The 26902-nt window shown below is 42.2% G+C and overlaps 1 protein-coding gene across 1 annotated transcript in view; it reads left to right on the top strand.

Annotated features, from left to right (window-relative positions):
* Positions 1–26372, top strand: part of ca10a (carbonic anhydrase Xa) — a gene marked incomplete at its 3' end in the record, with an annotated part of 254870 nt that extends 228498 nt beyond the window's left edge. The window contains exons 5-9 of the mRNA XM_084567004.1: positions 11251–11346; positions 16714–16786; positions 22284–22438; positions 22594–22768; positions 26350–26372. Coding sequence (XP_084423130.1) covers positions 11251–11346; positions 16714–16786; positions 22284–22438; positions 22594–22768; positions 26350–26372 — 522 coding nt within the window. The remainder of the gene's footprint in view (positions 1–11250; positions 11347–16713; positions 16787–22283; positions 22439–22593; positions 22769–26349) is intronic.
* Between the last annotated feature and the right edge of the window lie 530 nt (positions 26373–26902).

Genomic DNA, 26902 nt, shown 5'->3' with positions numbered 1-26902 from the left:
TGCGCAGAACATTGTGACTTCCTAAATGAGCCTTTACAGGGCGCCAGCCATTTGCACTGTCGCAAGGACCGATTTCTCTCATAGATGACGATTAAATATTTAACTCCTTGCACACACTCAAGCGCCTGCCTTTGCACCCTGGCATTTAATTTTTTTTTTTTGACGTGTGAAACAATTAGCTTCCCTGGCTTTGATTGTTCAACAAAATCATGAGTCACTCACGCGGCTGCATTCTGCTTCCGCCATTATATGAATTACCAATTTGTGTGGCAACACAATAATTGCAGTCTTGACAGGCAAATTTATTATAATTAATGATAATCATTTATCCTCCCTGAGAGTGGAGAGAGCTGATATTCAAATCATAATAAAAAATGTTTACTGTGTCCTTCGGTGATGAAGAGAGCTTCAACCCAAAGCCTTAAAGGACACTTCTGCGTGCATGCACATTGAAGGAGTTCATGAAGGCTCCCTTCAGGGCTTCAAGTTTTATTTCATCCCTTGCCTTCACTTTCTGATTTGCCCCTTGTAGGTGAACGCTGTGCTGAAGAAGTTGTTGATGCAATGTGATGTCACACCGGGAAAGGTTGTGTTGAAAGCAGTCATTTTCACTTTGGATGTGGGAGGGCGTGGCCTTCCAACATTTACCATGATTTTTTAAAGAATGTAGACTATAGAACTCCCACCGGGCAGAAAGAGGGTATGACCTTGTGAACAGCCATGAGCAGCTGCCTTTGGTTTTGCCTCTTTGTCTACTATGTGTCCAAGAAATTCTGTTTCTATAGGACTCATTTGTCACAGTACATTTGGGGAAACAAGGAACTGCACAAAACAGTGTATTGAGCTGCAGCTTTCCAAAAACGGAAATGACTAATCATCAATTTGTTTTACTAAATGTGAACGTGGGGATTCATCACTTGGTTACTGCATTTGTAAAATTGCGTTTTGACACTTTCACATTTTACGGAACATTTAGTAGAAAAAAGGCTGTTTACATGGACAAAATGCCAATAAAAAGGAATAATATAAAGGAAATGAAAATATAATACAATTCATTTATTCATTCATTCATTATCCGTAACCGCTTGTTCCTGACAGGGTTGCGGTGGGGGGTTGGACCCTTTCCCAGGTGTCATTGGGCGAGAGGCAAGGTACACCCTGGACTGGTCTATGAGGGCTAACACAATGGTGTACTCATATTAAATTCTTTCATTTGTTAATTCTGAATGTCTTGATAGCTCGCTATCAAGACATTTTTGTGAAACACACCAAGTCAGAAACCCTTGAATGCACTGGTCATGCATTCCATGGAGAGGGAGCTGGTGAGGAACATCAAACAAAATCAAACTTGTTTCAAATCCTGGTCCTCGTGAAGGTATTGCACAGTAGAAGCAGTGCCACGAGCCGATTTACCTCAACCTCTCGCACAGAGCACGCGCAATCGCTGAAGTTACGTCAAAACAACTTCGGTGTGCGTCTCCCACTTCCGGGTTCCTCTTCTTCTGCTACTTCTTTTTGACGTTGCAGTTCAGGATACAAAAGTCCGACGTGTGGTATATGGACGTATAGTGTGAGCAGTCAAGCCGCGTTAGAGCATCGGGCCATATAGTGTGAGAACATGATTCGTGGGCTGCGAACTTTTGAACTCAGCGATCTAGTCGTGCAGTTTGAGATGGAGCTGAATCAAAGGATTTAAAATATTGCACAGTGTATGCCCAGCCTTAGCCCACTGTTCATTTTCACATTGATCAGTTCACCTTAGCCACAAAGCAAAAATGTCCAAAACTCCCAGCACTGCCCTACTCTGACATAACTTAAATTCAAATGTGGAAATCCAGTCACATCCATTTAGTTTTCATTGATTGTATTTTGTCTGCTATTTCATGGAAGTGTCATGAATAGAAGTATACCTCAGTTGTTAATGGAAGTAGTTTTATTGAGTAGAGCCGGCAAACCACGGGGGAGATAAGGTCAAGAGGTTGCGTCCAGATGTTTTGCTAACATCCCGTTCCCTTTTGCGTTCTATCAAACAAATGTTTCTGAGACTGAAAAACATTCTCTTCATTCTCCGCCACTTCCATCATCCCCGGCAGCCCCCCTTTGTCTGAGCCAAAATCCCTGACTTCAAGGTCCAATAAGAAGTTTCATCGAAAATGCAGAAACATTTTTCGCTCACCGGCTCCCCCTCGCCCTCGTTTGCGGATTGAGTGGTGGCTTTGCATGTCCTTGAAACGTGAACAAAGAGAGGAATATTCAAACTTTTTTAAAGCAGAGGATCCTTCTGAAATGGCAGCCTGTGGGAGGAGGGGGGTGAGCAGTAGCGTGTATATGTGTGTGGGTGCATTAACACTCACCCTTTTACACCTCCTAACTCATCGTGCCATCTTCTCTGCCGTCCGTTTTGCCTGACAGTTTGCTTGTGTGCTTGTGTGCATGTGTGTATATTATATTCAGTCTTCACATAAAACACTTTTCCTGTATGGCACAAATTACAAATAACACACGTACACACTAGAGATGGGATTTATGACTCTTTGAAGGGAGCTGGAAGTTGTGCATCCGTTCTTTTCAAAGAGCCGTTCAAAAGACTGGCTCATTTTCATATTTATTTATTTTTAGGATGTCAGCCTGGTGATAACTTATTTCATCCCCGAAATAAGCATACAAGATTTGGATCAGAATGTTTTAAACTTAGACATCCCACCAATGCATATTCTCTTGATGGAATATCCGAGTCTATCGATATCTAAAATGTAGATTCTAGATAGACAGATGCTTTATTTATCGCATTAGAAACACCTTTGCGCTGACCAGGACTGGAATGCAGGTCCACTGCAATGCTCACCAATATTCCATTTGTGTCATGTGTTCGTCAGTCAATAGATTCGGTTCGTTCGCGAATGGCACAACTTGATAAATTTCAAGTGAAGAAGAATATCTCAGTACTACAAAAGCCCATCCTTCCTTTCATGCATTATCTGTAACTGCTTATCCTGTTACAGGGTCGCAGGGGGCCGGAGAACTGTCCCCGTTGGCACCTGGTGAGAGGTGGTGTACGGCCTGGACAGGCCCACAGTACATCAAAGGACTAACACCAAAGTCAAAATATTCAAATTCGGTAGCCTTTGTTTGGATTAACTGGTGCATTAATGATGTTATTCACTAAATTATGCAATCGACACGCATTAGTATTCATAGGATTTATTATCAGTGGCTCACATGTGGGTACATTTATGTTGTTGAACATTTCAAACCCTCAGACTGTAACATGCTGATGGCAACATTTCTATGCAGGACTACCAGAGAAAACCGTAAACCCATATGATTTAAGATGTTGAGATGTATTCTCCATCAGGAGATGGCTCACTTGCAGCAAGTGCAATACAGCACTACAGCAATAACTGCTGATATTATAAAGGATTTAGTTTGTTGCTTTGGTTTTCTTTCTTATAGTTTCATTGTTTTATTTAGCATCAGTTATGAGTGTCTCTACATCTGCTGACGCATTAAACTAATATAATTGTTTTTATCTTTTTTATCAGTTTTAACCATAGACTGTATAAAGATGGACAACAGAACAGCCAACACACTCTTAAACCTTCTGAACCACTCGCAGACTTTGATTAATATCAGACATGTTGGATATTTCAGATTCTAGCCCTTGACAACTTTTTCCCTGCCACTTAAAATCTCACTTCCAGTTCTTTCTCATTTTCTCGTTTAGCTTTTGTTTCTTTGTCATAGCAAGGTCTCGTAATGTTACAGCTAGTTCTTCTTCCTCTGCTTCTTTTGGTTTAATTGGCGGTTAATGAACCAACTTGCAGGTGCATTACCACCACTTACAGGAGCAAAGGTGGTGTGTTCCCTGATAGGGTGCGATAATCTAAATAACATCCTTTAGCGCATGCTGCACAGTTGTTTCAAAACATGTTGTACGTGCAAGTTTCAGAATGGAGAAAAGAGTAACAGTGACGTTTTGTGATGCAATGTGACTTTGAAATCAGGTAGGATTTTAAAACTCCTGTAGACTTGGCTCAGCTTTAACTTATTCATTAAGACTGATTGTCAAAACATACAAAAAGGTGAAATTGTAATAAGATATGAGAAGAGCAGTCCTCTAAACCATCGTCATTTTGCTCTGGGTGGAAATATAGTTGAGCAGTTCATCACCCTTCAGCAGAACCTCAACACCCAGAAACATGAAATTAATAGAGTGAGAGCAACTCCAACCAGGATGGTGCTTTGAGGTAGTCCACCAGCTGGATTCCTCAGTATGTCTTCCCTTGTGGATCAGGCATGTCTAAGTAACATCCACATGAATGCAAGGTTCAAATTCACTACATCCAAAACTGATCAAGTATCTGTGGGATGATCCACAGAGGCCCCTCCCCTCAACCAATAGGACCCAAAGGCCCCCACTAACAACATTCTGTTGCCAGACACCACAGGACACCCTCAGAAGGCCCATGTCCATTCTCTGATGAGTCCCAACTGTTTTGGAGGAACAAGGGAGAGCTACGCAATATTAGGAAGGTGGTCATAATGTTATGCCTTAGCCAGGTATATCGCATATATAGCTTCATTGGCTGATATCAGGTTATTTTGTCTTTTTTTCCTCTTTGGAAGATCTTTAAATTTTATATATATATATATATATATATATATATATACACATATATATACACTAGTCAAGCAGTTATCTAATGGATTTTGAAATTCAGATAGACTTTTGCATTGCTTGGCTAATACTGTCCAATACTTTGCCAAAGAGTTGGGATGTAGAGCTGTCAAACCTTCTGGAGCTTCCGGAGACAAATGCATGGCTTAATTGTTTAATGTTAATATTCCTGTTAAAGTGTGCTTGTGTGTACTTGCATTACTCAAGTTGTGGCTGAGTTACATGGTTACACTGTGGGTACTTCTTTCAGTAGGGTCCCCATTATATAAATATAGGCTAGGTTTACGTTAGGATAAGGGACATATCTAGTCAGTCAGTGTTGGGTTGGTTCCCAGGATATGTACAGTAAGTCAGTGAAATTTTGTGGAATGTGTGTGAGCAACTTCAGATATCAGTCGTCTAATTCAAGACGCTCTGCCTCTTTGTTTAACATTGGACCTAATCTCTCACTCCACAGTTTGCGTGTGTCTGTGTGTGTTTGTGTGTGTGTTCATGACTGCTCCCCTGATTCACAGTCTAATCTGAAAATGAAACACCTTGCTCCCTTAATAAGTGCTAAAATATTCCAAACATTATTTCTCCACCAGGCTGGTGTGTTTTCATACACTCAGAGAACACCCAGTCATCCTGTTATCCCCCATTATAATGAAAAAGAAAGAAAAGAAGTCTCCAGATCGTAATAGTGCGGGTCAAACCTGCTTTTTGAAAATTGCTCTTGTATTTATACAGGTAGGATGGGAGATAATGAAATTGATTCCTTTCAAATACTGACCAGTCATACAAATGAGGCATTTCTTTACATTAAAACGGAACACTAGACAATCCAACACGTAATGCACCATGGGAAATTCAGAATAAAGGACCGGTTTGGTGGATGTTTTAGCCCGTTAAGTACATCATTTGTACCAGCCGTTTTCTGAAGTGTGCCTTGAGATGTTAGATTGATTTCCCTCCTTCCAGGCATTGTTCTCCACTGTGGAGACTGGAAATATAAGCGATCCATCACAGGGACAAATTCATTTCTTTTTATTTTTCTGTCCATGTTATGTTGAAGCAAGGACACACAGGCACCTTTCTGAAAACAGTCGCTGTTGCCGTTTCATTCATACTCTTTATACACTGCCTGGCCAAAAAAAAAAAAAAAAGTCACCACCTCCTATCGGATAATTACTGGATGGGTGATTATCTTTCAGCTGGCAACAAGTTATTTAACCCCAACTGATGCAATGAGTAGCTTCTCATTTCTTGAATGACCATGCTGATGGACACATCCTGTGGTCGCGGAGAAGATGTTAATCTGTTTGAGAAGGGTCAAATCATTGGCAAGCAGAGAAAACATCTAAGGAGACTGAAGAAACTAGTAAAATTTGGTTAAGAACTGTCCAACGCATTATTAAAAACTGGAAGGATAGTGGAGAACCTTTGTCCTCGAGGAAGAAATTTGGTTGGAAAAAAGTCCTGATTGATTGTGCTGGGCGATCACTTAAACGTTTGGTGAAATCAAATCTAAGAAAAACAACAGTAGAACTCAGGGCTCATGTTTAATAGTGAAAGTAAGAACATTTCCACACGCACAGTGCGAAGGGAACTCAAGGGACTATGAATGAACAGCTGTGTAGCCTTAAGAAAACCACTAATCAGTGAGGCTAACTGGAAAAAAAGGCTTCAATTTGCTAGGGAGCATAAAGATTGGACTCTGGAGCAATGGAAGAAGGTCTTGAAAAATATTCTTTGCAGGTACATTTAAAATTGAGGTCGATTAAGTATTTAAAGCCCTTAAACCCAACCGTACCACTACTATAGCAATGTCATGTCATAAAATTTTGAACGGTGATTTTGAACTGTTTATCAATGGTATAACTAGCATGTAGTAGCCCTGCGCTAGACTGCCGACCGGTCCAGGGTGTACCCCGCCTCTCGCCCGATGACAGCTGGGATAGGCTCCATCCCTCCCACCCCCCTGCGACCTTTCACAGGAACAAGCGGTTACAGAAGATGAATGAATGAACTAGCATGTAGTTGTAGTTGAAGAACCACAATGAGGGGTAAAGATGGAGGAAAATGCTGTAGCAGTCATTTTTGTCAGAAAGAGGGGTAGCAAAGAACCCAGTGCTTTTGTTGTTGTTGTTGTTTGTTTGTTTTTTCAAAAAAAGCCACAGGCAACATGAAATGAACCATGTCCAGGTCCAAGAGCTATCATCTTTCAACAGAAGTATACCATAAGTCATGAAAAATACTTTTTTATATTCATTATACTACTACCACATTGTAGTAGAGCGCACCAGATTTTGTGTTATTTCCTTTTTCCTCACTTTTTACTAACATCTGGTTAGACTCTGCTCTGCCAGATATTGAAATCAGAAAGCAAACAAATTTGAACAGCTGTTCCTCTCCTGACCTTTTATGCTCATTATTTATATCATTTAATGAAATGATAGGATGGCAGGCGAACAACTTCAGAAGGTACCTTTCAAATAACATTAATGTAAAGAGATTAAATTAAGATTACACCAAGTAAATCCAACACAGTTTGCCCCCAAAGGCTGGAGGAGACACTGCGCTCCGACGAGATGGAGCCAGCTATATTTAATTCAAATCTCGTCAAGTGTTTGAGAAGGATTCGCCACAGACTGCTGTTCCAATCGTTTTAAACCCCCATCAATCACGGAAACACCCCTCGCATGTCCTCTTTGAAACGCAGTCGCACACGTGGAAAATCACATTGAGCTAATATCGCTGCGGCAGATTATCGGTCACAGAGCTGTTGACGAAGGGGCTTTTTCTGTTTTATTTTCTCTGCTTCTAATTATCATTAATCACTATTAAACGGCACATTTCGCTCACATCTGCAGTGCGTCGTATTAATTGCGGAGGATCACATCAGAACATCGTTGAGTGGCTTGTTCTGGGAGAGAACAGAAGCACAGAAATAAATATCAACGAAGAAAAGAACTAGAAGAGAACTAAATTTGGGAATTATGTTCAGTTAACACTCATTACCACTGCTAATGGATAGAGAGAAGATTATTTCTGGTTCTGTCATGTCAGAATAGCACCTGAGTAAAAAAGGTGTGAGGGCGCGTAGTGTGATCGGTCTGTGTGGCAGCAGGCGTTGTCCATTTGTTAGTTTTATAGATCTATCCTCCCAGTTAATCTGAAGGAGGGAGGACGGATTGGGTGGAAACTGAGATGAAAAGCGTCATTTCCAACCCAGTGCTTTTAAACCGTTAGCACTGAACACCTCTCTTCTGGTATCGACTTGCTGTCTTCATATTTCCCTATCCCTGGGGGCCAGGCCAGCCATCATGCCATAAAGAGGCTGTCATGACCCCCAGGCATACACACACACACAGAAACACAAACACAAACACTCCAGAGAGCACTGTCCAGCTAAGCAGTACTGACCCTTTACAGTGTTCTCTCAAACCCCCACCTCTCAGGGCAGCTCCCCATCCAGGTTTAACGGACTGAAGACTGAAAACTGAAACTGAAAACGCATTGAAGAGCTCTTAGCACAGCATTCAGTGGATCGTTTTAGTGTGGTGATATTACTATAAATGCTGTTTACAGTATACATACAGAACACATTTACACGAAACCAGAGCCGCACACTCTCCTGGAAAACATGGCCTGTCAGCTGCCATGCAACCATGCTGCATTACCACAAGTAAGTAAGGGTTGGAAATATTATTTTTACAATAAAATTACAAAAGAATTTGAATAATAAAACAAATCTTTACTGTGTTAATGCCATAATTCATGCAATAGATTCATGCATACTTGTGGTAATTGCAGCATGGTTGTGACAATGTGACATATATAGCACATTGTCACAATCATTTCATGAGAAGAGGTAAAAAATATTTTTTTCCACTTTTATACACTGTTGCCCATAAAAGTGGAATAAAATATTTATATATATATTTAATTGTAATAAATGCCTGTAAACATAGTGTCAGAATAGCCTAGTGCTATCTAACTCAATTACAGTCCATTAGGTATGAGTCAGTGGTGGTCCGTCAGGGCCAGCAAAGCCTTCTCTGCTGACCTAAACTTTATCAAAATCCCTGACTTACATTTGAATATATTCCCATTAATCTTATTAAATTATTCTTGTATTTATTCAGTCTATGGTCTCTCCACTACAGTGCTTCTGGCAGTGTAACTTAGCATTAGAGCTTTTATCCAGTCATATTTCAGCCACAATGTGTTGCCGGAGTCAAATGAATCTGCCCGGTCCTTCACAATTAAAACTGCAGGCGGCTGAAGCTTGAAATACATTGTAATGACGCTGTTCCTTTAACCAATCACATTTCAAGTTGGTATTATTAGGCCAAGGGCGGCATCAGTGGCACAGCTCTGATGCCTCATAGCAATAAGGTTCCTGGTTCGAATCCATGTGTGGAGTTTGCATGTTCTCCCTGTGTCTGCGTGGGTTCTCTCCAGGTACTCTGACTTCCTCCCACTGTCCAAAGACATGCTGGTTAGATTAATTGGTGATTCTAAATTGGCCGTAGGTGTGCATGTGAGTGTGAATGGTTTTCTGTCTCTCTGTGTTAGCCCTCTGCGATAGACTGGAGACCTGTCCAGGGTGTACCCCGCCTCTTGCCTGATGACAGCTGGGATAGGCTCCAGCCCTCCAGCGGTTACAGAAGAGGAATGAATGAATGAACGAATTCTCAGGCCTTCTCTGTGGCCTACAGTAGCGTCTGCGTTTCGGCGTCTTCTGATTGGGTGGTCAGAGACGGTCCATTTAAGCAAAGCAGTTCATGTTCATCTGTTGAGAGCTGCACAAGCAATTGTCCCCGTTAATGCTTTGATAGCTATTTTTTGAACCCACGATGGCGGAAAGAGGGGAGGTGCAGCAGCTCTTCTATTTCGCTCTTTTTTTCAACAATATCTGTATCTAATTACGATCTCTATTTTCACCTTCTTCTTTTTTTTTTTACCTCTCTTCTCCATTTGGCAGACATCCTCACTTTATTATGGCCCACGCTGGCCTCTTATTGCCCACCAGCAGCAAACTTCGTGCAATTTGTCATTGAGGGAGTGCGGATGAGTTTTTTTGGCCGCCTCTGCCGCTCTCACCTAAAAATCTAATCAGATCAGCGCAGGGCCCTAATCACTTCCTCTCTTGCCTTGATTGCATTTATAGACGTTCTGTCGCTGTGTGCTTCCCCAATCGAGCATTTCATAATTACTCTCCTCTTACATTTGTTTATTTATATCCTACGGTACAGTGTGTGCCAAGCTCTTTGCCAATGAGGGAGGATAAGAAGTTTATGGAGGTGAAGAGAGAAAGCCTTTGGGAGGGAGATGAAGATCATTACCACCCTTTGTTCTCAAAATAAGTGGTTTGCCACCTCTGTGTTCATAGCAGCTTAGTGTGTGTATTAGTATGAAAATATTGAAGAACCACAGCCTGAGGGGAAGACATTTGTAGCTTTTGTTTCATGATTTAAGTAAATTCTAAATAGTTTTAAAGCAGCTACGTAAAAGTCTGGTCAGCTGTGCAGTTACATACACAAAACTCAACACCCTACCCCGCTTGGCCATTATAAATAGTGTTATGTTGACCCTTCCATCCACCCCAACCTCTTTACATAGAATAATAGACAATGTGCAATCCACAGTTACAATTGTTCTGATTCTCATTCAGGTCAGGATTCTATGGATTGGATATGATGTAAAAGCAAAATGAAATGTTATTTCCATTTGTGTTATTCATCTTATTCCAGCCAGAAGTCGAGATTACAATAAATGACAACAACAACTGAATTCCTGCAGTGCAGTATATGTCCTTTCCAGGGGTGCTCAGGTGGGGTTAAAGTAATAAGATTGTCAAATCCCTGCATATGTCATGTTTCTCCCTATTCTTCTTTTCCTCTCACTAATTGATTTCTCGTGATTTCTCTTTTCCTAATCACAATCAATGCACACTTAAATTCCAAACTGATTCACCTCTGCTGGCTCCGAAAGGACTCTTTATGTGAGACCAGGATTTTAAGCTGCGGACTCGTCTTTCAGCGGTTTCCACTTTTATGAGCTGGACGTTGCGCAGCCTGCCCACATCCGAACATTGTTGAGAGGCCGGAATAGTGAACAGCTGGAGTGGATGAGGCATCTGTGTCAGTGAAACATTAACCTCATGCTGGGAGATGTTTTAGCCTCTCTTGCCTTGAGTAGGCTGGCCTTGGATCAAATGATGACAGAATCCTTGCCTCTTTATGTGCCTCTTATTACTTCTATTCGCATCCACGGCAGTGTAAAAATGTTCAGAACGACAGCTCCTTCCATTACATCGACTATATTGGTGAATCCATTGGAGGGATTTATACCATATTGATTTTCTCTTTTAAATCACCCGGCGTGTTGCAGCTCAGAGGAAGGATTTAGGTGAATGAGGGATTCTTGATAGAAGATGACTATAGGGTTTTAGAAGGGTGTTCAAATCCAAGGTTTCTATTTAGTTCCAGCTCGTAACATTGAAGTCGTCAGCTGAGAATGGTGGATTGATTATTTTCAGTAATCAGTTTCAGTAAATCTCTACATGTCCTCTCTTTATGTTCCAGGTTCAACTGATCCACTACAATCATGAGCTGTATACAAATTACACAGAAGCTGCTAAAAGCCCCAACGGACTGGTCATAGTGTCCATATTCATGAAGGTAAGCCTCATACATATGTTCAATAACCGCCTGCTTTCAATTGTGCACGCTATATTCACTCAGTGTAGAACTGTATCTACGTGCAACCTTGCAGCCATGATGCTGATGTTCTATAATGGGTTACAGCTCGAAAAATACATCGGAATACTAATCACTGCGTTGGGTGGGAGTTTTCAACCTTTATGGTGAATATGAGCAGCTACTGTAACCATACAAGGAACCTGACCAGGTTTAATCAGTGTTTAATCACCATTACAAGACAGCTACAGTACACAACACACCGACGGAACAAGGAGTGCGAAATGGGACAGGGATTAATATCATGTTCAATACACGCAAGACTCAATTAAGGTGGACCAAGTGTTTCGTTCCAGTGTAATTTTACTCTCTCTCAGACAGAAAGAAAAAGAAATCTCAAACAACAGCTTTCAATAATTAACTGTCTGGACCCAGTTGATGGTATTTTTTGCCAGAACTCACCATCTTAAACTCCATGATAGTAAAAAGTTTCTTTCACTGCAGACATTAACAATGCCAAAACATAGACTGTAAATAAAGATGTACAGCGGAACAGCTTCTCAAAAGTGAAACCAAAGCAAGTAGAGCTCCCCCTGGTGTCTGGCTGCAGTATAGGTCATAAGCTCCACCTCCTCCATGTTAGTGGTCAAATAATATATTTTTTTTAAGGATGGTTTCTGTTATTTTAGGTAGTTAATATAATGCTGATGCAGTGTCCATTTATCTGATTAATCAAACGAAAACGCAAGCGAGTCTGGCAGAAGTGTGGGCAGTTCATCGATATCGCAGCTCTGCGTGGCTCCATTCTCAGACCGTACTGCACAGACTCTGGTTCCAAGTTTGCAAGATGGCGCTGCCCGTATCCCCCGGGAAAATAGCGTTAGTTTGGCCAATGCAAGGAAGCGGGGATGCGTTGTCCATATTTATATACAGTCTATGTACCAAAACAATAAGGACTACTGGAGTGGAATTCAGCCCATGTGGTCTCCCAAAATATGTCTTGGCCTAAAAATTAAAGAACATGTGATGTCACACTTCTGTGATAAAAGAAATAAATATTGATCCAGCTAAAACTTGAATATGAGAGTAAATGCAGACATCATTTTAACTGACAGAGAGTTAAAGTAAGTTCCCAGACAGAAAAGCAGCTTATTTGTCAGCTGCTGGAATTCCCTGTGCACCCCATCTCTCACCCAGTGTAAACTGGGCTTTGCACCAGTCTCCTGTGAGTAAAAGGCAGACACTTTAAACTAGTAACTGCTTATCATAAAATACTGTAGTTGGTGCAAGCATAATTTGTCTTTAAAACACCAGTCCTCCTCTGTACACTTTTTCCAGGTACTTGGCAGGTAGGTTGATGAGCTTGCCACAGTCCCTCTGTCGATTCTGTCCGTCCCATGGTCGTCTGTCTCTTCATGTAATCCCACATCATCTGGTGGCCTGGACGGATTCTTTTTTTCTAAAAAAATAAAATAAATAACTAAATAAATAAAAATAGTTTATACTTTATACTTTATGACTCTGGCTGTATGCTTGGACTCATTGCCATACAGCAGAATAAATGTGGCAGTGGTCAGATACCAATAATTCCCTTCCATGGAGGGGTTAATTACTTAACACATGCAGATATGCTTCTATTTGTGGTAACCAAGGAATGGTAGAACACTAGCCAAAGTTATCAGAGGAGCAGAACTACTTTTACCTGTCATATTCAAAGTAGGATTATTTCTTCATAATATATTAACATATTAGATACAATATCAAAATATTAATAGTAATAATTCTATAATTGCACAAATCTGGGCAAAATGGTAAGTGTGGAATGAACCAAATGATGTCAAATATTAACATGATTTTGTGACATGACTGTATATTTTCCTTCATTTTATATCCTGAGTCTGATTCTGCATGTATCCAGCAGTCACATATTGGTATAAAGAAATGTGTCTCGGGATAAATTATCCTGCAGCACTATTGCTGCAGTGTTCCCAGTCCTCCGCTCTCCTGCTCCCTCTCTGCCTAAAATTTTCTAAATGTTCAGCTCAAGAACTCACTGGCCACAAACAATTAGCAATCCAATTATCTAGCAGAGCCAAACAACGCGCCCCTTGAATGGGTGCTCGGCGCCGAGCAGCAGCGTCAGGGTGGTGGCAGCACTCCTCCGTCCCTTTCTTGTGCATGAGAGGTCTCCATCTTGAATGAGGGGCTCAGAGATCAGAGAGGCAGCAGACGTCCTCGCCACTGTACGCACCGAGGCAGAAAAGTTCAGCTGCTAACTACTAATTAGCTCCCCAATGTCAATGGGACCGTCAGTTAGTCTTGAAGAAGCAGAGGAGACGGCGACCTGGGTCAACCCTCCTCCAACGGGCTGGAGAGTGTGTGGGAGGAGATGTGAGAGAGGAGCTGGGCTTTGTGAGAGTAGTGCTGCAGGTGTGGTTGGTTTCTGTGATGGACACGGCCCTGGAACAGCGCTGCGCAGCTCTACACTGCTGGTCAGTGTAGCTGACCATGAAAGAATATATATGCTGTAATGAGACTAGAAATACATATAATACCAGTGATTCGTTTAGCAGCATTCAGCTGGTGTGCAACCCAAAGTGTTTTGCAGACAAAGCTGAAAACAAGGGATACAACATAAAATAATTACCAGTGGAAATCAGGAGTTGATCCCAAATTAAAAAGATAAATCTTACTTAAGGAAGAAAAAAGTAAACCTCAACTCCCTACTAGTCCCTTAGAACAGAAGAAGCTACTCGGAAGATGGTGAAATGTCTTCAAAGAAACTCTACTAGTCCAGTTCCCTTTCTTTAATATTTTTTGGTTATGTTTACAACTAAATAGCTGTGACTGGTTGTAAGATTATCCAATTCAAAGTGTTTTCTTCATTTTCCCAGATGGATTTATGGCTTCTTCAGCAGTCAGCAGGCAAATCTTTCTTTCCACTTAATTTTAACAATTTGCCATTTTCACCTCATCTAACAGCCGCTGGATTTCGCCAGCTCGCCGTTGCTAATAATCACCAACCTCCAAGATTAAATATTTCTGAGAGGATACTTCCCTGTGCCACACATGGTTCTCAACCATTATCCTTGTTGATAAATGTTCACAAGCTTCAGACAAGCACTCTTTAAATGTCATCGCAAGAGTTTAAATTCACATTCCCGTCTAAAGGCAGTTTTTTTAATGCCCGCGTGTTTAAAAGTAACACCCGGAGCGAATGTGCCATTAAAAAATCACGCTCCAACACCTGCCACCCACGCAGACACCCACGCAACTTCACTCCCGACAGTTTTCTTTTCTTTTTTTTTTCTTTCTAAATTCTTCCACTCCAACTGTCTTAAGCATGTTTCACCGGGGTCAGTTTCTTCAACAGTAGCAAGCGCAGTCAAGTGGTATTAACGCACACATCCTTCTCAGAGCAGCGTTCGTTTTTCTCACTTCTCGGTGACTCATAATTTCCAAGGCCTTGTCAGATTTCCGATGTCATTGCTGTGACTTGAAAACTTCCAAGAAGGGCTCCCATTCTGGTCTGGAGTTGTGAGGCACCACTGAGGACTCCAGTGGGTACAGCTACATGGGCTGGACCAGACTCCCGATAGAGTGACACTGGGTTTTGCTGTCAGTGCAAGGCTGTTTCACTCCCTGATTCACTGTCAGTTGATGTAGCAGCAAGAAATATCTGAAATTTTTCAATGAGTTTTGTGGTTATCTGGTATTGCGCTGACATTTAGCCATATGGGGGCAAGTCTTTTCTCACACATAATGTGAGGACATTCCTGGATTTGACGAGACAGAATGGCTGAATCCCCTAAGGTGCTTTTCTAGGAAATATGATGAAAATGAGAGAGACAGAAAGCAGGGAATCCAGCGAGCAGCATAGGTGGCTGGTAAGGGCATAATGCCTGCCTGAAGAGCACAGGGAAAAGGTCAAAGACTAAGTAATTTCAGTTGCAGAGGAGGGAGGGGGAGGACAGGCACATCTCTTTTTAATCACTTCGCCCAAAGACATCTCGACAATTAGAGTTGTAAAGTCCACCGAGCATGATTGAGGGATATATAGAGTGGAGAGAAAGGAAAAGTGGGGTCAGGGAAGGGCAGGGAATGGGTTGATGTGAAGTGCAAGGTGCTTCCTTGGACTATTCAGAGCTGGCCGCTTCTCCCGCTTCTCAGCCTTAACTGAACAATGAGGTTCGCCAAGCAGAGTGAGAGTGGGCCTAGGTATTAAAAGCAGTTCCACATCACTTAACTGCCGTTAAGTGATGAATTTAAGTTGATTTTCATACAGCTCTCTTTGTAAAAGATCACACATTTATTATTGCGGCAAGTTTTGGTCACTATGCTTCACCTTGCCCAGACTCTTAAGGACATATTGGACAATATGGATGGACTTTTTTTCCATATTGGACAATTCCTGCACTGATGTATGTCAGAGTTCCATTCATGCAGGCAGATGTTCAGTTCAGTTTTATTTATATAGCATCAAGTTATCACACGACGCTATACAGAACCCAGAGCCTGAAACCCCCTGAGCAAGAAGAAAAACTCCCTTTAACAAGAAGACACCTTGAGCAGAACCCAGCTCATATAGAGGGACCCATCTGCTTGAGGTCAGCCAGGTGGAGGCAGAAAAAAGGAGGTGAAAAGTAGTGAACGGTTTACTGTAGTGATGCAGAAAGTAAGGCTGCATAGGCCTAGGGCAATGTTGTTAGCACGGCAGCGTATTCGAACCAAAGAAGACAAATGAGCGCTTTCCTCCACAGTCACCTGACCTCAACCCTACTGAATATTTTAGATTAGACTAAATAGAGGAACATTACTGTATTGACAAGAATTGCAAGCTGTTGTTATTTAAGCTAGTAAATACCTAGAACTTCTCAAAGATTCAACATATTGCTAACATATTACTAGACATATTGGAAGGTAACATGCAGCATGGTCAGTGATCCTATCACATTCATCTATGATGATACAATCAAACTAGTTTTGATCCAGTCAGGACAAAAATACATAAATGCGTATGCTGTTTAAAAGGGCAGATTGCGTTTGTGGTGTGTGCATCTGTGACATGTTTTTAATGGTTTCTTGAAAACACTGAGAGCCTCTGTTTTCCAGAAGGCAAAGCAGCAACAACAGCAGGAGGAGAGAGTTTAGGAGCGTCTGACTGTGCAAAATACATCAGTGGGCTTAGATATTTCATGGGCATTAAAGGTGATAGATTAAAAAAAAATACCCTGGCATTATCCTTAAGAGTACTGTCCTGAGCAGATTATATTTGGTTTAATTTTAGACAGGCTCTCAATTCATTATGTGACCATTTAACCTCGTTTTCTCTCTCTCTCTTTAACCCAGATTGCTGAGACGTCAAACTCATTCCTGAATCGGATGCTGAACAGAGACACCATTACAAGAATAACGTATAAAAGTAAGTTTTGAAACGTCTTCTTGAAGTAGATCTCAAACATCAATAAACCAGTCGCAAAACCAAAAAGGAATATTTGCATTCTGACATGGCAGCATTTATCACAGATGTCCCGTTCAGACCTTGCATTAACATCCATCTTAGGCAATCTGATCACAAGTGGTCAGCTTAATGTTGAGGTGTGAACCCACCCAGGACGCACTGATGTCGCATTTGAGTGATCTGAACTCTAACCTTATTTGGAGGTGGCCTGGAACACATTTGTCCGCATTCCTTTGGCGGTGTGAACACACAATGCGCCTCGGGTCACGTTAAAGGCCGCCTATTCAACAGGGGTGCTGTTTCTTCAGCAGATTTTTGCCTCATTCATTCCGAAAATTCATCTCCTGAAAAGGAATAAGCACCGTAATTGTTGACTGTTCATTAGTAATGAGAGCCTTTTAAAATATGCTGCCTTTGGAGCTGTTAACTGAATAATTAATAAATACATCTGCACGTGTGTGAAGAATGAAATTATTTAATAAGGGTTCAATGCGTGTGATTCTGTCATTAAAAAATGTATCGACATGTGGTTAATTATTGATGTGATCTTGTTGATGTATAAGTGGAGATGAGTAACGTAGTGTCTGTATTTACCTTTATTACCTTTATCACCTGTAATTATACAGCACACTCAGTTGTATAATTACCGCGCAAATAAAGGTTTTCAGGTTTTAATCTGAGCTTTGTGCAGGTCTCTGAAATAATTAACATCAGGGATCAATAAATAAATAATAAATTAGCGCGAGAGAGCTTGTGTTTTCCTCATGACGCACACACAACAAACAGCTGTTGGTGGTTCTCATGCAGCAATAGAGATCCATTTCAGCCGTTATAATATTCTACTGTGCCTACAAACAATGTCATGTTTATATGCGTACATAGCGAAACACAGATCGAACCTCGAGTGTGGGCGCATGTGGAGATGCATTTTAATGACAGGTGTGAACACAGATGCTTCACGGTGGCCACTTTGATCGGATTGCCCAGGATATAGATGTTAATGCAAGGTCTGGACAGGGCCAGACAAACATAGCTTATAATGATAGCAGTGGCGGATTTGTAATGCTAAAAACAAAGCTCAAGGTACTTACAGAAGTTCTCATACTTGGACATGGGAGACAGTTCCCCCAAAATATAAGATATACAACCGGCCATGGAAAGTAGTTGTATGTTGGTTGTTGCTATTATTGGTAGCAATGTAGCTAGACATTTATATATTATGTTAGAGCTGTACTATTGGTTTAGTTGGCACCAAACCCATGTATATATATGTATATGTGAGGGTCTTTCTTTCTACAAACTGCCTCAACCAGTGCTGCTTACAGGTTTCAAAACAAATTAGCTTAAGCCATCTCAATAAATCTCACCACAGATATGGTTTGACTACTGTGCAAGACAAAAATAGCAAATTAAATACAACCGTAGTTCTACGTGTATGGTCTACTGGGAGCAGGCTGGTTGGTTGGACAACTTCACAGCAGCAGGAAGGACCTGAGGTAGCACAACATGGGTGAAGCAGTTAGCTGCTGAAGATGCTGCCCGGTGCTGTTATAGTACCATGGAGGAGGTGGGACAGGTTTTCCATCAGGGATGACAGCTTTGCTATCATTCTCCGACCACCCACCACCTCCACAGGTTCACAAGGGCAGCCCAGAACCGAGCCGGCCTTCTTCACCAGTCCGTCTCTTTTTGTCTGCCGCTGAGATGCTGCTGCTCCAGCAGACCGTAGAGTTGTAAAAGGTCAGCAGTCACCCCTGCACTCCAAGGGACCTAAGTGACCTTAGCAAGTAAAGTCTGCTCTGGCCTTTCCTATAAAGTGCCCTGGCATGGACAGACCAGTCCAGTTTTCTGTTCAGGTGAACACCCAGGTACTTATCAGAATCCACTATGTCTATGTCCACTCCCTGGATGTTCACCAGAGTGTGCGGTGTGTGCTTGAGCCTGCGGAAATCTGCCACCAGCTCCTTGGTTTTACTCACATTCAGGCTGCAGATTGGTCGACTGAACCGTTGCTGCATGTCTCCACCATGAGATGAACACTGTCCGACCACAGCAAGCCCACAGGCGATTCTGACATAGTGTGGCTACTACAACATGTGCGTCCATCACATAATGCACACTGGCCAAAAAAAGGCCATTTTTTTTCTACACGCAGCTGTTGGAAAAGGAGCAGCTGTGACGCGAATACATTCCTCTGAGTGTCACAAACCTGTACCTGACTATTTCTATTTATCAGGATTTGACCCATGCAGTCCAGTAACATTTGGGAAGACTCAAAAAGTCATGTGATTATTTTACTTAGATAAGTGGAGAAGTCAATCAGTAGGTGTATTGGATGTTTGGCTATAAGGGGGATGCTACTACATGCTCTGCTGACGCATGTTAGCCATATTTCTGCATATGCACCACTGAGCAACTTTCATGGGAATTAACTGGTCAGCTCATAGCAATGCATTTTTGAAAAAAAACTGGCACGAAAAAAATGATCGAGCAAGAAAACTGAATCCGGGTAGCTTTACCAGGCTTTGATTTGAACTTTGACATTTGATTGCTGATCAGAGGAAGGCAAATGCTCAAATTTGGTTCAGTGGTCAAATCTGTGCTTATTAAAAGTGTTTTCAATTGTGTATTTCCTGGGGTGAGATGGGATGTTGAGAGGCCTGCATTGGAAATCTTGATAGCTGGAGGAGGCTGCTGGTGAGGCAGCAGTTGACAGCTCCTCTCCCGAGGTTTTCCTCTGCCAGCGCACAGATCGCCCGGGGCTAGCTTGAAAAAAGGAGTCAAATAATTGGATTAATGGGAGGGAGGGGGGGCGTTGAGTCGCTGAATAAACACACTGACCCCTTGTGGCTAGGAGGAGTCCCGCAGGCATTGGGTGCAGCTGGAAGATGCAGCTGGGAAGTGGGTTGCGGAGGATTGGAAGTTGGGGGGTTATTTGAGATCCAGATGGAGGAGATGGAGTGGAGCACGAATTCTGAAAGCTGTCAAGACTCCATCAGACACAGCAACTCACACGTACGCAGTCACTCACTACCCACTCATGCTCATGAGTCCTTAGGCATATCCGTTTCACGAGTGCTGCCAGCCTAATGCAATCAAAGATGCACATACACATCAATTTATGTTTCTGATTTATTTCAAATACACAATGAAAGATCGGCGTCAGAGCTGCTCCTAAGCTGTTGCTGCTGGCATGTAGAGAGGATCATAGTTTTTTAATTGGGCCTGCAATGCCTGTTCTGTTTTTCCTGTTCCTTTGATGCGTTCTGTTCTTCAAGAGAATGAGTCAGTATTTAATAGTGAAGCAGTTGAATTAGCCTGAAAGCTGCAGCAGCCCACCACGGTGACTTCATAACAATAGTCAATTTGTCAACAGAGGCCCAGCAGCGGATGACCAGTTATTGGGAGCGTGGAGAGAGAGAGCAAGCGACGGGGAGAGCTGCTGTCTGTCCAATTAGCATTCTGACAGTGGAGACAGTTTGGATAAAAGAGGTTTTGTGCTGCAACACAAACAGCCTGTCATTCACAGAACTGATAATGATATGTGAAAGAAGAAAAATTAGTAATGAAAGATGAGCTGAGTGTGTGATGAGTAGTGAGGAGGATGATGCATTCAATTACCTTCCAAAGGCTACTAAGCCCAGTTCTCCGTGACCAGACCAGGCTGATACTGAATCTCTGCAAAAAGTTCACAAATTCGCAATAAGCATGTGGACTTCAGATGTAAACATGCTTACCGTCTTCCTCTGCATGGTCTTACAATGTTCTAAAGAGCTTGTTGTGATGGCAGGAATGTCAATCTCCAAGTGCCTCATGAATGTTCAGATTGGAGGAAAGTCCATGAGGGTCAGCAGTCCTTGGTCTTGTTTGGTTTCAGGTCAATCTCCAAAGCTTTGAGGTGTGTTTGGTTTCATTGTCCCACTGCAGTATGGATCCTTCTCCACAAAGAACCAAGAGGGTGTAGCATGTCTCCAAAGAATGGAGAGCTGCTTCTCCTTCAGAAGGGAGTCAGTTCAGTGCAGCTGTCCGAATGCGGAGTAGCAACCCCCCCCCAGACTTGAATTTACCCACCACCATGGGTTCATTCACTGTGGGTTTTGATACAGTTTGGTATAATTCTCTCTGCTGTTCACCTCCTTGTACTCCTTACTTCACAAATGCCAAACTTTAACTTATCACTAAATAGAACTCCAATTATCTGCTGTGAAAGTCTGGTATGTATCAACCCACCCCAAGTGTTTGATGTGTGGAGATGCTATTTGTTCTCTGAGACACTATTAGACAGTTTTCCCTTGACAGCTCGTTTGCTCATTGGAGTCTTGCTCTCTTTATTTAGCAATTGCTATATCTTTGATGAGGATGCTTTTCAATCTGTCAGTGAACAAAGCTTGATGATTTGATATCACTACAGATTTTCTGATTATGTGCTACTTTTGGTCTGCCGGATTGTGCTTTGCATAAAACTGATCCGGTTCCTTGGAGTACCGCGCATTTGACGTGCCAGTCCAGCCTCGATGTGGCACTAACAGAGCCCTTCTTTGCTTCGAATACCAGTGTGACTTCTGGAACTTGCTTGTTTATAACAGGTGAACTGTGGTTGCGAGCTGATTTACTTGAACAAGAGAGTCAGGAGCAAATCGAATCCACTTAGCTGTCACTTGAATGCTGCTTCAGTGAAGACGTGCAACTCAAGGGTGGCCTACCTGACTTTCTGCAGCTTTGAATGCTTCTGAAATCCTCAAGCGTTCTGATTATTTACAGGTATGTGTGGATTCAAACTGTTAGACGGCACTGTTATATTCACAAAAGTACATGAAAGGACTGTGTTTAGTCTCTGTGTCTGCAAAGTGAAGCCAGTGCTTAAGTTGCCAGTGCTATGGTCTCAGTCGCTAGTTGCACAGCATCATGTTCATTTTTGGTTTCCAGCCCAAAAGCTGTTCATAAACCAGCAAAACGCAAAGAAAACCACTTAGAAATATTAGATTAGTATTTTGTTCAGTACTTTAACCCAGATTGGTCACTCTCGAGTAGATGGAGTAACAGAGTATAGAGAACATAAAAGGCAATGCACTCAAAGCACAGAAACCATACAGCCACAAACCACAGCAGCCAACCACCACAACTACTCCAAATATGGTCATTTTTGGTTCCATTAAACAAAGATGCAGCAACTAAAATGCCAAAGGCTTCCAAAAAATAGTCTACAAACCAATAGGAGATGTCATGATGGTTACCTCCACTTGTTTTATACAGTCTGTGGTAATGTCCAAAATCCAAATATACTGGTGAATTTGAATTTGCAAACAGCTGGTGCTACTGGCTCTCCACCTAAAGATCCTTCATGGAAGGAATAATTACATTAGTTGAAGATATTTTAGCTATCTGATGACAAAGCTTACAACTCTTTTGTATAAGAGATGGTGCTTTAGTGTTTTGTTTCCTGCTTTTCTCCCATCAGATGATGCATACCTACTGACCGGCCTGAACATAGAGGAGATCTACCCGGAGACGAGTAGTTTTATCACATATGATGGATCGATGACCATCCCGCCATGCTTTGAGACAGCCACATGGATCCTGATGAACAAACCAGTGTACCTCACACGCATGCAGGTGAGCCTCAGCTACCAGCGCAGGCCCACTATCCAATGGGAGGATTCTCTCTCTGCCAGATCAGCGTTATGGCTTTTACTCCAGACCTTTTCATCTGTCTAATCCATGGCACAGTCCAACTTCTTTCTGTCTCTCCTTCTTTGTCTTCAAATTAGATGCACTCCTTGCGACTGCTGAGCCAGAACCAGCCATCTCAGATCTTCTTGAGCATGAGCGATAATGTTCGCCCCGTCCAGCCACTGAACAACCGCTGCATCCGCACCAATATTAACTTCAGCTTGCAGGGCAAGGACTGCCCCAACAACAGGGCTCAGAAGCTCCAGTACCGAGGTATGAATGTACAACATAATGCACTGTGCTGGCATGATACCATTCTTATTCTGTCTCTAACATGTATAGATGATTCAGTAATGGATATCATGAACATACAGTATTATTATTGGTTATTCAACATTTTACATTCCTTATTTTTGCTTAGTTTACTCAAAGTGTTTGAGTGAATGATGTCCTGTGGCGTTCACTGTGGGATCATAGCTGGATAAAGCCGCTGTCCCTCTGTAGTCCGTAGTCCAGCATAGTCTGTTTTTTTGTTTTTTTTATCTTTGACCTGACTGTTCAGAGGTTGCAACAACATTTAATGTCTTTTACATTTTTTTGAATTAAGGAATATCATGTCCAAGTGCCCCTGATATAATGTGTTTTAGATACGACGTCCACATAAATTCCAGGGGATCCATGCTTGATCTGCGCTCAACATTAGAATTAATAAGCTTAATACTGAACTGACTCATCTGAACATTGATAAAATATATGCTAAAAGTGTTAAAGAGGAGGAGAGGAGAGAAAAAAATAAGCTAGGCAGTGCAAAGTCGGATGGCTAGACAGTCAGAACACCTGTTTGGCCCTGACTGACAGATGTGGCAGGTGGGAAGCTGAAAACTGGCTTCTCACAAGTCACGGCAACCTGGGTAGGTTTTGCTGCAGTCTGTCAACCCCTCTCCACAGTTTCAGTCAGTATCTCTGGGCAGCTGCAGCACCAAATGCCGAAATTCACCCCTGAAGAGTAAAACACATTAAAGGTAGCCACTGAGCCTGCTATTCATTGTAGGACTCACTGTACTGTGGCCAGCACAAACCGTGATTGTATCTCTTCCTCTCATTCTTTCCTCTACTCGACCCTCCCCCACAGCTCTTAAAAGATGAAATTTCTACTCTGCTGCAATTGTCAGGGGAGATTTAAAACAAACACTCCATAGACTCTCGGACATGTACCTGCAACAAAAGTAAAGCAGAGCTGGTTATTTAATTGCAGAGATTTAAAGACCTTCACGAGGAAGTGGAGGGATCAGTGGGGAGGGGGAAGTCTCATTAGAAGGGGAAAAAGCGTCTCTTTTGATGATTTGTGTAAGGTCAATCTGCAGAGGAGTCAAAAGGAGAAGCAGCCTCCCGCCACTGAGGTGGTCATCAGGTTAACTTAATGTGAAATCAGGGACGTGGGGATGTTAATCATGCTGTTTACAAGGACACTTTTTATCCTGAATTTGGGGAAAAAAATAAAGTCAGACTGCAAGCTCTTATTTGAATTCACGCCAGAGTACAAAATGAACTGCAGTGCTCTTCATTCTGTGCTCATGATTGTTCCCTCAAACCCAAGTTAACATGAGCTGCATTTCCATCGAGTTCCCAGAACATTTAGTAATAGGGACGTCACCCAGGAATCTTTCCAGGGTCTAAACAATTCCTTCAGTCAGTTGCTATATGCCTCTTTCCAGAAAGGTCTTAAATGGTCTTAAATTTAACATGTCAAATAGATCATTAAACATTCTTAGACCTTAGAGCCTTTGTTAATGTCTTACTAACTAGAATGAAAGCGCAATTGTTGCAGCCCTCTAACTGGGCTGTAACATACTCAACTCAATAAGACATGTGCTTGGGTCATGGCACAGGCTGGACAAACCTCAGAAACTCCCTGCACACTCTTATATCCCTTTTTACTTCCGAGTGGTTTGGAAACAACCACAGGAGACGGTGGTCCAGAGGCCCACACAGCTCTACCAGGCAGGTCGCTACCCAAAATCATTACCACTCAGGTGGCATGGCAGGGCGCATCCCAACAGTAACAGTACCCCATACCAGCTCACACAGGAATCAAACCGAGCTCCATACCCTGCATCAATACAAAATATCCTGTTTCGGTCTTGGACGAAAGAGGCAGTACCGACTTCACAATAAATGAATGCTTAGCACCTGTGTCACGCCACAACTTAAAAGGGAACTACTGTTTTTAACAACCTGGACCTTATTTCTGGCATAAATATCATCCAGGTCAGAAGACATCATCTGTAGGTCAATCTACAGACCCCGGATGATGTCTTCTGACCTGGATGATGTCATGTCTGAGCGCCACGCGCACCCGCGGCGGTCGGCTTGTTTGCCTGTAATTTGCTACTGCTGTGGTTCGTCCACAAACTCAGAATCGGAAAAATATTCAACAAGACATTTTTGCAACATGGGGGTCTCCCACTTTATGGATATACACTGATCTAATTATCTCCCAAAGGACTACAAATTAAGCAAAAGTTATATGGGTGAGTAAACAATCATATCATATGCCAGAAATAAGGTCCAGGTTGTAAAAAACAGTAGTTCCCCTTTAATCAAGACACGTTTGCCACTACCAAGCAAGGACACAGAACCATTAGCAATAAACGGCTCAAAACCAGAACTAACACTTGGTGTTAACACTGGATTTGAGCCGTTTATTGTTAATGGTTCCCCACATGCTGGTCTATCTTCAGAAACCTGGAGCATGCGATGACAACTGATGCTTCATGTTGGTCTTTAACGGTGGACATTGATCCTTTCAGTGCCTACACAGTCAAAACAACAAAAAAGTTTCTTAATCTTCAGAGAGTAGGCTATTACCACCTGAACACAGACTCTGTGGACTTTTGGGGAGCTAGGTGAAAATTCTTCTGTTGTATTTTGAAACGCAGCAACCCACTCCGAATCAAATTAGACAAACTAGAGATGATTTGAGAGCACAAAGTCTCGCAATTCAGAAGGTAAAAACCATGTTAGGATCTCAATGCCACAGCAGCAATAGCTCCTTTGAATCACTATGTATCACAACACCTTGAGTTACTTCAATATGTGCTGTACGCATGCTACAAATCCATCTGTAAGTCCGAAGATAATGCTTTCAAGCGTTTGTCTTGAATGTTAATGGTTTACTCTCATTTGTATCTTGATTGTGGTTGAGATGCAGGTGAACTGATTTACCTCTAAATGTTCTTGGTCCGACAGTAATTTCAATAGTTGTCTGATGAACAATCAAAGATTGAGTTCCAATCAGAAGGCTTCTAAATCCTCTGGTTGACTGAGAAAATAGACAATGTATGACGAGAGTCCTCTCAAGAGGCTTAAACCAATCCTGAGTATGGTATTTCTATCGAATACGAACACGCGAATGCAGGCATGAATTCTTTCAGACTTGTGTTTTTGAAAAACAGTTTTCCCCAACCCGATGAAAGACAATCTGATTATGATAACACCCTCTGTCTTTCACAGAGCATGCCAGACTCCTTTTATCAAATTACATGTGTTTACTCATGCTCCACACACCTCTCCATTCTAGGTGTAATTTTCCGCTAAGGCTGCCACTCAAAAAGAAAATAGCAGCAATCCCCCACCCCCATCCACCACACACCCATGCACATTCACTTATGCCTATGCACCATCCCCTTGTAAACCACATGTTACTGCTAAAGATGACATATGGTGCGGGGTCTCAGGCGGGTGGGTGTGGGGGTGAGTAATGTGATAAAACAGTCGAGCTGTGGAGGAGAGCGCTGCATACACATATATATATAAATCAGGGTTCTCACTCCTGTCCTTCTCCTCTCTTCCAGTGAACGAGTGGTTGCTAAAGTAGCCTCCCATGGATGAACGTGAAGAGGAACGTCAGCGATGGAGAGCAGGAAGAGGAGAGGAAGGAGGAGGAGGAAGAGGAGGAAAAGATGTGAAAACTGGTCTGAAGACTGCATCTCATCTAAGATTCTTTCATGGCATTGTATAAAGACAAACGACACTGGACATTATTCAAATAAAGGAACTTTGCCTTGTGTGCAAAGCGAGTCCTCTTTTCATACATTGAGAACCGTTTGAACCCTCGATCTAACACATGCTAACAAGCCCTTGCCCCCCCACTGTACGACTATACCTATACGGACATTTTGATACCAATACTTTTTTTGGGAGAAAACAAAAAAAAAAATAGACACTTGGAAACAAACTACAAAAAAAATAAAAAAAAAAACAAGGAAGCATTTATTTGGTAGCCTCCCAACCAACACAACAGACGTTGGGGACTTTAAAGCCTTTGTACATAAAAGATGTTGCTACCCGTGGGAAAACCCAAGGACTAAGTCACTGCCCCTACCACGCCTGTCGAGACAATGCGGT

This window comes from Chelon labrosus (genome assembly GCF_963514085.1).
Source record: "Chelon labrosus genome assembly, chromosome: 19".
NCBI lineage: Eukaryota > Metazoa > Chordata > Actinopteri > Mugiliformes > Mugilidae > Chelon > Chelon labrosus.
This window is presented reverse-complemented; position numbering and strand designations above follow the sequence as displayed.